At 44.4% G+C, this 15388-nt stretch overlaps 1 protein-coding gene across 1 annotated transcript; it reads right to left on the bottom strand.

Annotated features, from left to right (window-relative positions):
• Positions 1–14320: 14320 nt before the first annotated feature.
• On the bottom strand, positions 14321–14836 carry LOC105421112 (uncharacterized). The gene has a single exon (XM_011627312.1). It carries the CDS (start codon positions 14834–14836, stop codon positions 14321–14323), a length of 516 nt encoding a protein of 171 aa, XP_011625614.1.
• Between the last annotated feature and the right edge of the window lie 552 nt (positions 14837–15388).

Raw genomic sequence — 15388 nt, 5'->3', positions numbered from 1 at the left:
GGGGTAATTAACTTTGCCTTGAGAAATTTGTCTATTTCTTCCTTAATTTTGAGCTCAAGGTGGGTCTTTTGATGTCAGAGTTTCTACCTTACATGCTTTGCTCCTTCGTTGAATATTAGGAGATGTTGCACCAATGTGGGATCTAACCTTGGCATATCATCGTATGACCAGGTAAAGACATCGAGATATTCCTAAGAGAATGGAAATCATATTTTCCCACTCCTCCAGAGATAGGGAGGTTCCAATCTTGGTTAACTTTGGGTCCTTCTCCGTTCCTAGGTTTATGTCGATAGTCTCTTCGATGATAGCCATTGAGTCACCATAGAACCTCTTCTTGAATTGCTCAACATGGCAAGTGAGTTCCTCAGGTTGAGGGATTTCTTTAAACTCTTGGCTCTCTTGATCTTCGTCTCGGTCGTCCAATTCGTTGTCTTAGGTATTATGCACCGTTATTGGACTATCTTGAGTATTCAACATTTTTTAAAAATGTTTTTCCTTTTCATCAGTCTTATCATGTTTTGAATTTCCAACAGATTTTAAAATAACACAAGAGGTGTCCCTTATGGGACTCGCAAGAGAAATGTTGCGCAGGGTGGTTAAGTGGCCACCTTGTGCCTATCCATATTTTGACGCCAGGACTTGAAGTTGCCACTGGTATGCTTCTAGCGATTCTCGAGATAGAGGAATGATTGACCAATTCTGTTCCTGTGTTCGGTGGATTAACATGCTTGGCTGTGTTAGAGCAGATTGTGCATACCTTCAAATCCAGGTCAACAAAAAGGTCTTCAATTCCCAGTTCTTGTGAGTGCTAAGATGTGGAAGAGGAATTCCCGATCACTGGGGAATCAAGGATCAACTTTAGCCGTTTTGAAGAACGAGCATCTAGAGGATCGAGGCTTTTAATGCCTCTAGATACAAAACCCAGACAACCTGAAGGACTCATCCGGCTTTGAAACAAGGTGGGAGTCTACCCGAGTCCTCTTCGATCTCTGTTTTCAGTTTTGGCTTGGAGTGATTCAGAGAATGCCTCCGCTACACATTGCCATTGACTTCCCAAGCCTTGGCCTAGTTGGAAGCCTTGGGAGAAGAGTATGTACCAAGCTTCAAGGGACTTGAAACTGTATCGATGTTGACATTGGATGATGTCCTCTATCAATGCGAATATTTGTAAAATTTGAGTAATAGGGTCGTCGGCCTCTAGGCATAAGTTGGCACAATCGGTTTGCTTGAAGGAAGTGAATGGGATTTCTCCAAGCTCGACCCCTATGGCTAGCTTCCCGTTACCTATACTAAAATTGAGGAAAGAAGGGGGTTCAACACATATCGTTGCGACGTCGTTTTTGGTAAAACATTTATGACATTGATGGAGTGTAGAGGTGACCACAAGGTTTTCATGCAGCCATGGTCTTCCTAACAACAAGTTGAATGAAGGTTTTATGTCCAAGACATAAAACTTTATCACTTGGACGATCGAGTCGATCTTGAGTGTGGGAGGTAGTATGCCTTCAGCTTGTCTCTTGATCCCGTTGTATGCAGCGACAGTAAGTTGACATGGCTCGAAGTCATCCGGGCTTTTGCTTATCTGCTTCACTATTTTCATAGGCCAATTATCAACAAGTACTCTCCATATCTCATATTCTTGCATGAAAACGGTGATGTACAAAGGTTGAGCATGAAAGCGATTGAAGCTGGCTGGGATGTCATCATCTGTGAGCATTGGCGTTGGTTCCATCAGCTGGTTGATCATTCCGCACAACTCTTCTGGTTGTGTGGTGATTGGGATGTGTGTCTTGGCGAGGACATTCTTGATCTAGGCTCTATGTGCTGGCGATTAGCTCCAAGATGAAGATTTGAGCCTGGATCCTCTCAAGATGAGTTGGTAGATTGTAGGTGGTTGCAGATCCTTGAATTTATTTGTTCGGTTCGTGATCTGTGACCCCTGCTGATTGTTTGGCTTTTGAGGTGTTTCCCATTCTTTCATTGAGAGTATCGTCCATCAATTGAATGGGTTTGATCACTCGGCCTCTTCGGGTTAGGGAATCAACCTCGCCCACCTGAAGCTCGATAGGGTTAGCCCTAACAAGAGTAAAGGGAGACTTTGGGGTGTTGGGCCCTTGTTTAGAAGATGATCCATTTTCATTGGTTCTGACCATATCGCTCTCTAGTGTATCATCTTCGTCATATCGGTCCCACTTAGGTAGATCATCGAAGGTTTGAGGTGAAGGGTTTCCTCTTAGAAGGCTCAAAAGATCTTCTTCAGGCTCTTGAAGGTGGTGATCACAAGCCAATGTGAATTGACTGGGATCCTCTTCTTCGTTTCCACTCTCGACCATGTGAATGACAACGTTCTCTTTTGAGTTGTCTTGAGCTCCCATCTTTTCGGTCGTTGTAATCATATTTTTAGGGAGAGGGTTTGTGAAGATACCCATATTTTTGTTTGGTTCTTTGACAGGTTGATTTGTAGGTGCGACAGTAATGTCACCCCTATTAATTAACCCTTGAATCACCCGTTTCAGGTATAAGAAATTTTGAGTGAGCATGGTTTTGATGCCACTTGCACCACTTGCTCTTATCCATGACTTGAAATGGTGGTTTAGTTGGTGGTGGGAGGTAAACCATATTTCTTGCCAGGAGTAATTCCAACACATTTTCTAATGGGTATTTGAGAAGGGTGAAATTATCCTACCACCTTTGGTTATTATTTTGAGCATTGGTTCTAGGCTTGTGAAGCTATGACCTTTAACTGGTTAAGCCTGTCACGCAAAGTTCGAATGGAGAGGAGGTACACATTGACGTGAGTATCTGAGTCACTCTTCCTATTGAACGTGTTTGTAAATTCTGGGACAACAAATCTCAAGGGAAGGTCTTCCATGCCTCCAAGGGTCTCTTTGACATAGGCGTTCGGGGGTAGAATTTCATGCATGCCCATTCTTACAAGCATATCTTGCATTGCTTTTAAGGTGCCTTCTTGTGGGTGTTTGACATGATAACAGGCCCACCAGTTGGTGGGTCCCAAGCGTAGACTGATGTATCGAGATTTGGGTTATATGTTGGCCTGCATGGGTCTGAGATTGATGAGCCGTAGTGAGACCAGTTGCAGAAATTGCACGGTTTGTTGAACTAGGTGAACTAGAGGGACCGATTGAAGAATTGGCTGACTCGATTGTGCTAGAGGTTGACCTATACCACTAAGTTGGTTTGGCATCGACCCATGAGCTGGGGCATGAACTGTGTAACCTAAGTCAACTAGACTTTTAAGGGCAGCTTGGACGTCCATCTCGCCTAAGGCCTGGTCTAGATTGACACCTTTGCTTCGTACAATGTTCAGGACATCATGAGCTATACTATGGTGGCTCGAGGTTCGATTAGATATCCTAGACCTAGGTGGGTCGTGGTTTTGAGATCGTTGTGCGTCGGGTTATCCCAGTTCAAGTTGTGGGAGATACTGCATGAACTTCCTCCCTCACTCGGCTTCTACTTTGGTTGCTTAAAAGCCCATGTAGGACGATGCCCGATCAGACCCCTTGACTATTCAAAGTTTTTTGGGCAGAGCCAACTTTTGGGGCCACACAGATTTCAATATTTGGAGTGGACATTTGGAACTCTTCCTCTAGTTGAAGACCTGAGCATTAAATAATGGACTGGTCAGAGTTCTGCCGATAATTCCAAGGGATCGCGGCATACTGGTCCTTAGGTTTGGGAAGGTTAGACTTAGAGTCAGCCATGGAGCGATCATCATAATCACCTTGAATGACTGACATGGTGCTTGCTTTTTGGTGGGGTTCTAGAATCTAAACTTAAGTAAGATCTAAACTCGATGACTGAGAGCTGACCTAGCCTGACTCGAGGGGAAAAACCTAACTAAGACCTAGGTTAAGACTAGACTGGGATCTAGACTTGCTAGACTCAATGGGTCTTGGTTCAGACCTTGAACTAGGGTAAGCTTAGTCTAGCTCTAGAGGCAACTCTATGCTAGAACCTAGATTGAGATCTAGACTAGATAGGTACGAGTCTCAGCTCGGACCAAGAGTGGGTTTAGGTTCGAACCTGGGTGTGAGCCTGGTTCGGACCTGCACTGAGCTGGGTGCAAGCTTGGGCTTGGACCAAGAGGGTTATGAAAGTCAGACCGGGTGTAAACCCGGACTGGATCAAGGTTGGTTTTAGCATGAGCCCTTGCTCGAACCAAAAGGATGCCTACATTCAGACTTAGGTGTGAACCTGGTTCGGACCTGGGTTAGACTAGGTATAAGCCTGAACTTGGACCCAGAGAGTTTTGATGATCAAACCAGGTATGGACCCGGACTGAATCAATGATGGACTAGGAACGAGCCTTCGACTCGAACTAGGAAGGAGCTTAAGTTTGGACCAAGGTGAAATCTGGGTTAAACCTAGTTTGTACCCCGAGGGTTCAGCTCGGATCAAGCGGGTCCGAACTAAGATCTAAGATTATCCAATAGAAATAAGCAAGCAAGCACACGAAAACGTTTGACCTAAATTATAGGTAGGCTTGGCTTGAGAGTGGGCTCCTAACTATTGAAATGCAGCTAGGCTGATATAGCTCCCCACATAGGTCTTGGCCTCCTGTTATAGGATGTTTACTAGGTTCTACTATACGCGGAGTTTCTTTGAAGCAAAGGATTACAAAGGGGCGCTCATAGTTAATGTTATGCGAATCCCAACCGCCTCGACTCTCAAAGTTAGGTCCCACTCACTCTGTTAACACGGATTTTGGGGGTTTTCAAAATATTTGTTTGTTGGTTTCCTGGGCATTGTCAGGTGTGTGCTGGAGTGTGTAAAGAAGCACACAATTAAAAATAATTGTCAAGCACACAAACACACAATGCAAGAAAGAAAATAAGTGAGCGCTCGGCACTAGCCGTGCCAAGCGATGCTCGCTTCGAGGTGAATTTCGCTCGAAGAATAGTACATATGGAGGGGTAAGCAACCCCTAAGAAGGTACAGTCACAACAGTGAGACTAGGCACAGTCCGTGCTAAGTCGAGCGTGGCTCGGGTCGAGGGTGACTCGAACAGGACACGATTCAAGGAGGGTGACCCTCAATGTATTTTTTATTTTTTTTTATTTTTTTATCTTTTAATTGTGATGAAACAAGTTAAACTAAGTATGGTGAAATCAGGGAAGACATGATTTCAATCAAAATTAACAAACTAAAATAAATCAGAAAGCCAGGAACAGTACAGACCTATTCGAAGCAAAATATTTTTTTTTATATTTTTAAAATTTTTATTTTAGGTTAAAACTTGGTTAGCATGGAGCCAAAAGTCCTTGGAATGGGCCAACGGGTTCCCATAATCTTTCTGGGACCTCTGCAATTGGGTGACACGCATGGTGTCGCCCGGGCGGCACTACTAGTGTCGCTCATGCGGACTGGGTGACACTGCTGGTGTCTCTCAAAATTAATTATCTTTTTTTATTTTTTTATTCTGTATTTTTATGAAATAAGATTACATTAAAGTTACAAAAGCATGGAAAACAATATTTATGATGAAATAAATTAAAACCAAGCAAACAGTGCAGATATAACAGATCTGTATCAAGTAAAATATTTTTTTGGTATTTTTAAAAATTTTATTTTGATCTGAAATTTTTTTAGTAGTCACAAGAGATAACCTAGAGAAGATATGCAAAGCTTCAGAATATTTTGAAACTTTTAAATTTCAACGAGACGGGGAGTGTCGCCCTGGATCTGGGCGGCACTAGTGGTGTTGCTCGGGCGGCACTGCTGGTGACACCCAAGACAGATAGGGTTTCAGAGCACCAAAAACCTGGATCCAGGTCACAGTAGATTCTTGGGACATTTTATGACTGAAAACAGTGAAAAACAATATATAAAATTGTATTTTAGCTCTTGAAGCAGGCCCGAAAAGCCCCACGGTGGGCACTAAACTATTTACAATACAAAATCTGATAGATCTTCTGATGATGATCTCTCGGATATCGACACATTTAAATGATGAATATGAAATGATAGAGAGAGTGGGACAACTCGAATTAAGATATGAGGCCAGACCTACTCGGAAACGAGTAGATCTGCTCTCATATCTGTGGTAGAGCCAGCATGATCCAAGACACAAAAATACCATTTTAAATCAAATGAACAGATCAAAAGAAAATGAAAACAAGCTCAAAAACAATAAAAGAAGAAGAAATATAAAGAAAGAAACCATATCAAACCGAGCCGGAAGGCCCGGAACTCTCGAGCCCTTGAGGGCCCGCCCTTATCAGAACCGATCCTCTTTGCCACTCTCATTCGGATGTCGACCAGAAGATCTCTAGTCGGAAGGGTGGTTGTGCCTTGGAGATGGTTCTAGAATTAGTGTTGTTGTGCCCAAGAGATTTAGATTTTTTAGCTTAAGGTTAGGGTTTTAGGAGGCTAGGGTTCCCAAAGCTAACTCTGCTATAGGTTTTCTCTTTTTTTCTCTAGGGTTTCTCTCTCTCTGAAGTCATGCCTCAAATGGCCTCGAAAATACATCTTATAGGGATCAAGGATCTATTGGAAAGGATAACTTTCCATAACCAACAGATTCTCATAAAAACAAAAATCTAATTTTGAGGTACGGATCTGGGCGACACCACTGATGTCACCCAAAAAAAAAGGGTAAAATACCATCCAAAAGGGCAAGGAATCAAAAAATTTCAATTCGGGACAAAAGGGTCTGGGTGACACGCCTTGTGTCACCCAGTTTCGGCTGAGCAACACTGCTAGTGTCGCCCAAACCAAACAATGTCCAAATTAATTTTTTTTTCACTTTGGGTGTATTTCTAAGCCTCTTTTGAAGATCCTAGAGAAAATTTGGGTCAAAACGGATTTGTTTTACTATTTTTAATTATTGCTTTGGTAAAACAGGGCGTTTACAAGAATCTGGGTCAAAAAAGGGTACCTATAGGGTTCTAGGTAGGCATATTGGTTCTGGGTCGCAGGGTAGACTGTGTGAACTATGGATTTGGGTTTACTAGGTTAAGTGTGGTCCTAAGGGTTCAGGAAATGATAGAATTTTCCATATTTAAAATGGGGTGTCTACAATGCCGGCTATGTTTCTAAGGGCCACCACCGATTGCATTTCTTGAGGCCCAACGCCGGCTGTGTCTTCAAGGACTAACACCGCTGTGTCTTCAAGGACTAACACCGGTTGTGACTTCGAGGGGTAATGTCAGCTGTGTTTAACAAAGGGCTAAAGCTGCCTGTGTTTGCTATTGTCATGAGTGTTTGCTCGCGACGGTGACCTTCCAGCTTCCTCAAGACCCTTCATCTCCCTATGACCTTTCAGTTGCCGTGACTTTTCTGTTGCTACGACCCCTCGTCTTCCCGATGACCATGCGAATTTGCGAGACTCCTCTTCTTCCAACAATTGCTCAGATTTCTCGCGACTCTTCTCCCTGAAGACTGTGCAGCTTCCCGAGACCCCATGAGCTCTTGGTTTCTTGCCAAGAAACTCCCCTTTCCTGTTGGAAACCAACTGTTACACCTTCTCATCTCCTTCGCGATGGCCGAACACAACCAGAAAACCCGTGAAAGCTAGTGGAAACTCACCGGTAGTCCGTTGCCCCAACTTCCACCCCTTTTTCCCCTTCTCAGATACTCTCAAAACCACTGAAGGTCCCAATGGCCCTACCTTCTTCCCAACTTCGGCAACCATGAACCCCAAAAATCCCATGTATTCCCTACGTTCCCCTGCCTGTGGTCCCTCTTTCTAGAAACTTTCTCTTGCTTGCCGGCGAACTCCTGTAAACCTTACTCGAGTGGTCTGCGTATTAGCCAGAATTCACGTCGAGAAATCTCTCTCTCTCACTACTAAACTCCTTAGCCGTTTTACTTTTGATAAAATGGTAAAAAATGGGTTTACCCCCTTATATAGGTGAAACTTCCTCGAAGTGCCCCTGACAAGTCAGAAATGCCAGCCAGGGGTCCCTGAAGACCAAATGGCGATGGGCCAAATCGGGTCGGACTTAGGTTCAAGGCCTGAACGAAGTTTACCGCTGCCCATGTAACCCCACGCATTAGAAACCAAGGCTGGGTCAGGCTCAGGTCTAAGGGTCAAACACAGGTCACTGTTGTCTGTGTAACTTATGACCAGCACCATCTGTGTAACTTGTGCCCAGCACCGTCTGTGTATTCTGTGCCCAGTGCTGGCTGTGTTCCCAAAGGTCTAGCACCATTTGTGTTCTCAAAAGCCAGCACTGGCTATGCCCAACACCGGCTGTGTTCTCAAGACTACCGTTGCGTGTGTTGCCACTGCACACGTTAGCGCTGTGTGTGTTACCTCTGTAGGTGTTGGCGCCATACGTGTCGATGCTACTACCATTCAAGTCTACCACCGTGTGTTACGCTACGCTGCCCATGCTAACGATGCGTATGTGCTAGCACTTGGTTACCGTCATGTGTGTCCTACCACTATCCTTAGTGAAGTTGCACCCGGGCCATGACTTGTCATCCCCAGTGGAGTTGCATCCGGGCCATGACCTGTCATCCCCAATGCAGTCAAGGGCAGTCCACCATCCCTCATCCCCAGTAGGAGTCACACCCGTACTTCAGCCCATCATCCGCAGTGGAGTTAAGGTCATTCTTACCTCTTCGATCCCCATTGGGTTTGTTTCACACCAAGTCATTAGTCTTTTGCTATTTTATCCTCAGGGAGTCGGGTTACCTTTCTATCAACCTATTCTTCATAGAGCCCCATCTTTCGCCCTAGGGAGTCACACTTGTTCCCCTAATAATCAATAAAGTCCATTTCTATTTGCCACTCCTCGTAGGGCCACCATCTCCATTTTATCCCCAGGGAGTCAGATTGCCATCTGCAGGACTATTCCCATGGAACTCCATCTACATGGAGACCCATGCAAAGGTCTACGTGCATGACCCTAAACTGCATGGTCCAAACTATACGACCTTAAACTGTAGCGAAGGTCTATGTGCACGACCCTATACTGCATGGTCCAAACTAGATGACCTTAAACTGTAGCGCAGGTCTAGTTGCACAACCTTAAACTGCATGGTCCTAGCTGCATGACCCTAAACTTCACTGCCATGGTCCAAACTATACGACCTTTAATTGTAATGGTGGTCTAGTTGCACGACCTTAATCTGCACCATAGTCCAAGCTATATGACCTTAAACTATAGTGCAAGTCCTGGCTACATGATGTTAAACTTCTTTGCACAGGTTCCGGAGGCATGATCTTAAATACGCCCCCACACACGTGCACACGCCCTTTATGTCTGCCTTCACGCACGTCTTCCCTACCGACTCGTCCATGTGCACACACCATCTTCATCAACCCCTCATTAAATCCACCATTCTTCATTACCATCATCATTCCTCATTGAGTTTCACCTGCGCTCACAAACAGCGAGCCATCCTGTTATCCATACCCACCGTCATCTAGTGGGTTCCCACCTTTCATCTTCCATCCATACATCACTATCCCTTAAAGGCAGCTTCATGCCATCTCCTCTAAGTGAGTCAAATCACCACCATACTCACTCCATGGCCTCCACAGATAGCCATCAACTCCACCACTGTCCAACTATATGGCCTTAAACCATAGTACACGTCCTGGTTGCATGACGTTAAAAGGCTTCGCACAGGTCTCGGAGGCATGACCCTAAAGGTGCCTTCATAAGAAAAAAAAAAAAAAGAGAAAAAATAAAACTAAGAATAACGGGCATGGTGTATATCTGAACATGGGAACGCCATGAGTAAAAATGATGGACGTGCATGGCCATGAAGCCATGAGTAAGAGAGTTCCGTGAAAATAAAAACCTGGGCATGGTGAAAACCCGAAAGGGCATCGTAAGTAAAAATGGAAGAATAAGGGTGGACATGATCGAAAGGTCATGGGTAAAAGAGCCCCAAATAAAAGGAGGTTTGTGAAAACCGTCTCTATGGCTCCACTTCCCAAGTCTAAGTGAAAACCACAAAGGGTGCTTGGACTAATAAGAAGGTTGATACAGCACACCCCTCATCGGTGGCTTCAGCCAACATTCAAAAGAAAAATCCTTGGTGTCAGAATGCTGTGATATCAGGACCCAAAAATATGAGCTTGAAGAATTTTGATAGCTTGAGTCCATTTACAAAAGGACTCGAAGGATAGAAGACTCACCAAGAAGGCAAGACAACTCTCATGAAGAAGAGCACTATTCCCAAGAGGTCATTAACGCACTCCAAGATGCTGAAGGCTCCCTAAGAAGGCTAAGTCAGCCATGACTTTGGAGCTGTGATGCAGCAGTCAAGATTGAGCTCTCAGGGGTCGCTTCGGACAAAGAAGAGAGGTATCTTGATTGTCGAAACTGCTAGCAGAAAGCAGGGTTGAACCCAATGCTGGCCACCTCGAAAATGAGGTACCTCGCCTGTCAAGGAATATCTGGTGCGAAAAGAAAAAGGTCGCCAACAGAAGGCCCTTTAGCAGACCATCCAGAATAAACAACAAAACAAACAAACCCAGATTAAATGGGAAAAATGCCCTTAAGCATGGCACTTGACTGCTAGACGGGCCCTATTTTGATCAACGAGGTCCGTACAAAATCCTCAATTGTTAGAATCACAAATGGGTGAGAACTTTAATAGGATCCCTAAAAAAAGTCTCTTCTCCCCTGAAGTCTCCATGGATGGACCTGCACATTACATCCAAACGCCTGAGCATCCTAATTACAACATTTCATGGATATCTCCTCGACGTTTACGTGGTCTTGTGGCTAAGAAGAAAAAAGTAATAAAGCAGAGGAAATGTTTTGAATGTTATCCTTCTCACTTCTCTCAAAGAACAATAATCAATGGGGCAAGCTGTTTGAAGACATTTTTCAGCACCTTGGATCTCTGATGCGGAATAAAAGGGGAAGTCAGTTAATAAAGCCCTGACATACAGTGAAATTTTCGACAGTCTTAGAATTACCCCAGAATATCTTACTAAGCACTCCAAAAGGCTACCTGCCAGATTTTGTAGCAATCCGACGTATATAAGGCAGTGTAGACAAAGAAACAATTTCGGAAATATCGGCCTCTAGCACCCTAAAATGGATCCCATAACTAGAATTTTATTTTTGGTATGTCAAGTAGCTGTGGGACCACCACCATTGGATTCGGCATGGTAAAAAACCCATAGGGGTCAAGTTTCGGCTTAAACATACGTGTTAAGACAAAGTTATGGGTGAAACATTAAAAAGGGATGGGTCGCACACTATTCCCGTGCAGCCTCCCTGCATCAAGTCACCATTAATGGGGAATGATTTCATAGTCATGAGCAGCAACTATGTAGACCCATATCTCACTCATCCGAGTCGGATCGTCCTCAAATTTTGTGAGCATGTTCATCTTGTCAAGACAAGCGTTTCGATATGTGGTACGTCCCATGACGATACTTGAGCAAGGAGAAAAGATAGAGAGAACTTGGCGATTCGTGGAAAAAGTTGCAGAAAATTCAGCAGCACCACGACCCACTCGAGTGGGCATATCTCGACACTCACACATTGATTCGATGCGAGACCAGTTCCATCGTGTGCGTAAGGTATAGGGATATCTCTGGTCCAAACCTAGCACATGATGAACGGTTGGGATTTGGCACATGAAGGTGTCAAAATTACTGTAAATTTCATCTGTCGAAATTCAAGATCGGGCCAAAATCCAAAAGTTGTGAAATCTTCATCCGAGCACGAAATCGAGCTGTGTTTGTTGCAACACTATTGTGACGGCATGCTCTGTGCAATACAACGAAGAAATCAAAGAAAACAACAAGGAAGGAGCACACAATTGATCTAGAGTTTCCAAAACATCCAAATTTCGAGTCGTGTGATCGTGGCCTAAAAACGAGATCAATGGTTCGAAGTTGGTATCAAATTGATCGTCATGCCAAGCCCAACGAGAAAGTAATCATCGTTTTGATAAACGGGCGTCGGAGCAACCCCGAATCATCCATGGAAGATCACGCACGTTCTAGGGCAGCAGTAGGGACTATTTTGGAATTTCATATATGGTTGGGGAAGAGCAAAACCGTTATTTTTGCACCCTATATTTAGATTTTTCTTTAATTCAAATAAATTGTAATTATCATCAATTACGCTAGTTTTTTGGCATCCACCGATGTTTGAGCCCAATTTTTTAAATACATGCTAAACCTAATTGTAAAGGGTTCCACGCTGATCAATAAAATTTGAGAGTTTTCTTTGAGATTGTGGTGCGTCTTGGAGAGAGAGAGAGAGGAGAGAGAAGAAAAAGTCTGGCACCCTTTGGTGAATGTAACTCTCTCTCTCCTCCTCTCATCTCTCTCTCTCTTTCTCTCTCCTCTTCTCTCTATCTTTTTCTCTCTTCTCTCAACATGCGTGGCAGTGGGCAGTCAAGTGCGCGTCTTTCATCTTTTTCTTTTCTCTTTTCCTATGTTCTCTTTCTTTACTTATCCTCATTATTTCCTAATCCTTCTTCTCTCTTTCCTAATCTCTCACTTCCTTCTTTCTCCCTGTCCTCTTTCTTCTCCATTCATGCACGGTGGAGTCTATCGCTGGACGTGATGTCCTCCTCCTCTGGAACACACACAGTGGGCTAGGCCTTAACCCGAATGGCAGGTCAGGCCTCTGTTTGAGCTTCTCCTTCTTCCTATGTCATGGATGTCAGAGGCCTATTGCTGTCCATATCTTTCCTCTCTCCTCTGTCGTGGACAGCAGAAGCTCATCGCTATCCATGTTTTCTCTTTCCTCCTTCCTATGTCATGGACAACAAAAGTCATCGTCGCCCATGTTTTCTCTCTCCTCATCCTTTTGTCAAGGACGGTGGATGCTCGTCGCTGTCCATATTTTCTCTCCCCTCATCTCTTTGTCATGGACAGCGAAAGCCCATCTCCATCCCTGTTCTTATCCTCTCCCTCTTTTATCATGGACGACGGCAGTTTATCGTTGTCTGTGTTTTTTTTCTCTTCTTTATCTTCAATCATGGACGGTGGGAGCCCATTACCGTCCATGTTTCTTCCTCTTCTCTCTCTTGTCATGGACGACAGAAGCCCTTCGCTGCCCATGTTTCTTCCTTTTCTCTCTTTTGTCATGCACAGCAGAAGCCTATCACCGTCCTTGTTTCTTTCTCTTCTCTCTCTAGTCATGGACGACGGAAGCTCATCGCTGTTCATGTTTCTTCCTCTTCTCTCTCTCCAGTAATGAACGACGGAAGCTCATTGCCATCCATGTTTCCCTTCTTCCCTCTCTCTTTTCTTTCTCTTCTTTCTCTCTTTGTCCTTCTCTCTTCCCTTTTCCTTCTCTCTTCTTTCTCTCTCTTCTTTCTTTTTATCTCTTCTTCTCATCCTCTTTTTTCTCTGTCTATCTCTCTTCCCTCTCTCCCTTCTTTCTTCTTCATCGATTTCTCATCTTCTTCTCTCTTCTCCTTTCTTTCCTCTCTCTCCTTAATTTTTCTTCTCTTTTCTTCTCCTTCTCTCTTCTTCTATTTTCCCTTTTCCCTCTCTTTCTTTTCTCTCTTCTTTCTTCATCCTCTCTCGTTTGACTAAAGGAGATTGAGACTAACACTGTCATGGTAGTCATGTTATCTAGCAGTAATGCTGTTGTGCCAGTCTAAGTTATCGTGCCCGTCTTACTGCCATGACAAACTAGCCATCGTGCCAAGCCGGTTGGTAGTGGTTCCGTCGTTTAGTAGTAATGTCGTTGTATCGGTTTGAGTTACTGTGCCCATCTTGCTACCACACCGGGTCAATCACCTACTGATCTAACCACCATGTCAGTCTAGCCGCCTGATCAAATTCTTCTCTCCCCTTTCCTTTATTCTATCTCTTCCTTTTCTTCTTCTCACCCCAATCTTTATCCTCTTATTCTTCCCTTTTTCTCTTGGATGTGCTCTCTTGTGTACATTCGCCCAAAGACAAGGTGGGGTCCCTTGATCCACTTGTCTTGTAAAATTAACCATGTGCGTGTGACTGCAGAAACAGGAGAGTACAGGCCAAGGGGGACGATTTCGAACCCTTTGTAGTACTGGGGGGCTTTCTTCATGATCTAAGAGGGCAGCCACACGACCCAGCCTGAGTAAGTCCCAAATCCACATTAAATTCCTCTCTCATTGGTTGGTATAACTACCCTTGTTTCCTAACAAGGTTCCTGAGAGAGCGATCTCAAGTCTCGGGTTCCCCTGAAACCCTAGACATGTTCCACCAGGTTATCTCAACTTGGAGGCACCTAACCAAGTGTACCTTTGATCACCGAGGTGGACTCCTTGGCCTCCTGATCAGTGAGGGCGAACACTCGTCCTTGGGTCTTCGGGAGGTCCGCGGTTTTCGTCATAGGGCAGTCTCTAACCCAGTGACCAGGCTTGCCACATTTTAGGCACACATTCCTTTTCTGTAGCATTCAGTGGTAGTGTGGTTATCCTTCCCACAATGAGTACAAGCAAGGCAGCGATCACTATCCATATTGCCTAGGAGATTCTTCTGGGTCCTCTGGTTAAGCTGATATGGCTTCCCTGTAACATCTCTCCTTGGGAATTGCAGGGGCTTCTTCCCAAACCTTCTCGATGGCACTGCCTTCATCCTTCCTTCCTTCCTTGATCTGTGGTCCTCACAGTCTCTCTCAATCTTCAGAGCGAGGTCTACCAATGGGGCGTATGACTTTAGGTTGGCCGACATTACTCTACCCCTGATATCCAGCCATAGGCCCCTCTCAAATTTAGCTTCCTTTCGTGTCTCGGTGTTTATAATGTGGGGCATGTACCTAGAGAGCTCTACAAACTTGGCGGCATACTGTTCCACAGTCATGCCCCCTTCTTGGATTTCGATAAACGCTACTTTTTTCCTTTCCCTGACTGAATTTGGGAAGTACTTCTCGTCAAACGCCGCCATGAAATTTTCCTAGGTGGTCTCGATTCCTGACTCCCTCCAGGATTGCTTTACTACGTCCCACCAGTGTTTTGCTTCCCCTTCTAGCATGAAGGCCCCTAGTTTAACTTTCTGCTCATCCGAGCAGTGTAACACTTCTAGGATCTTTTCTATATGTCTCTTCCACTTCCCGGTCTTCTCTCCTCCTCAGGGTGAACTCAACGCCATTATTTGGTAATCAAAGCAAACCATGCAAAGATAAATACATCATAATTTTAAATACAGGAGCAAATTATTAATTTAAAGCTCCATACATTAACAAAAGGGCTTTACATAAATTTCTTCCAAAATATTACATTTGAGTCTAGGGCATCAGGGCCCAAAATTTATAGATTCATGCAATAAACAAAAACCAGGGCTAGACTTCCCAACCACATACAGGATCTAGATCCCGCCTCCAAAAAGTCTGGCTTCAACCTCCTTCAGGAATCCCAACCATTCCAACTCTTGACCTGTTGTTATCAGTTTACAAAGAGGGGAGGGAGAAATGGGATGAGCTATACAGCCCAGTAAGTA

The sequence above is a fragment of the Amborella trichopoda genome, chromosome 13 (genome assembly GCF_054954075.1).
Source record: "Amborella trichopoda isolate Santa Cruz 75 chromosome 13, AtrichopodaSantaCruz75HAP2 v2.0, whole genome shotgun sequence".
In the NCBI taxonomy this organism is placed as follows: domain Eukaryota; kingdom Viridiplantae; phylum Streptophyta; class Magnoliopsida; order Amborellales; family Amborellaceae; genus Amborella; species Amborella trichopoda.
The sequence above is the reverse complement of the archived record's forward strand: the minus strand, read 5'-3'. Positions and strand labels throughout refer to the sequence as shown.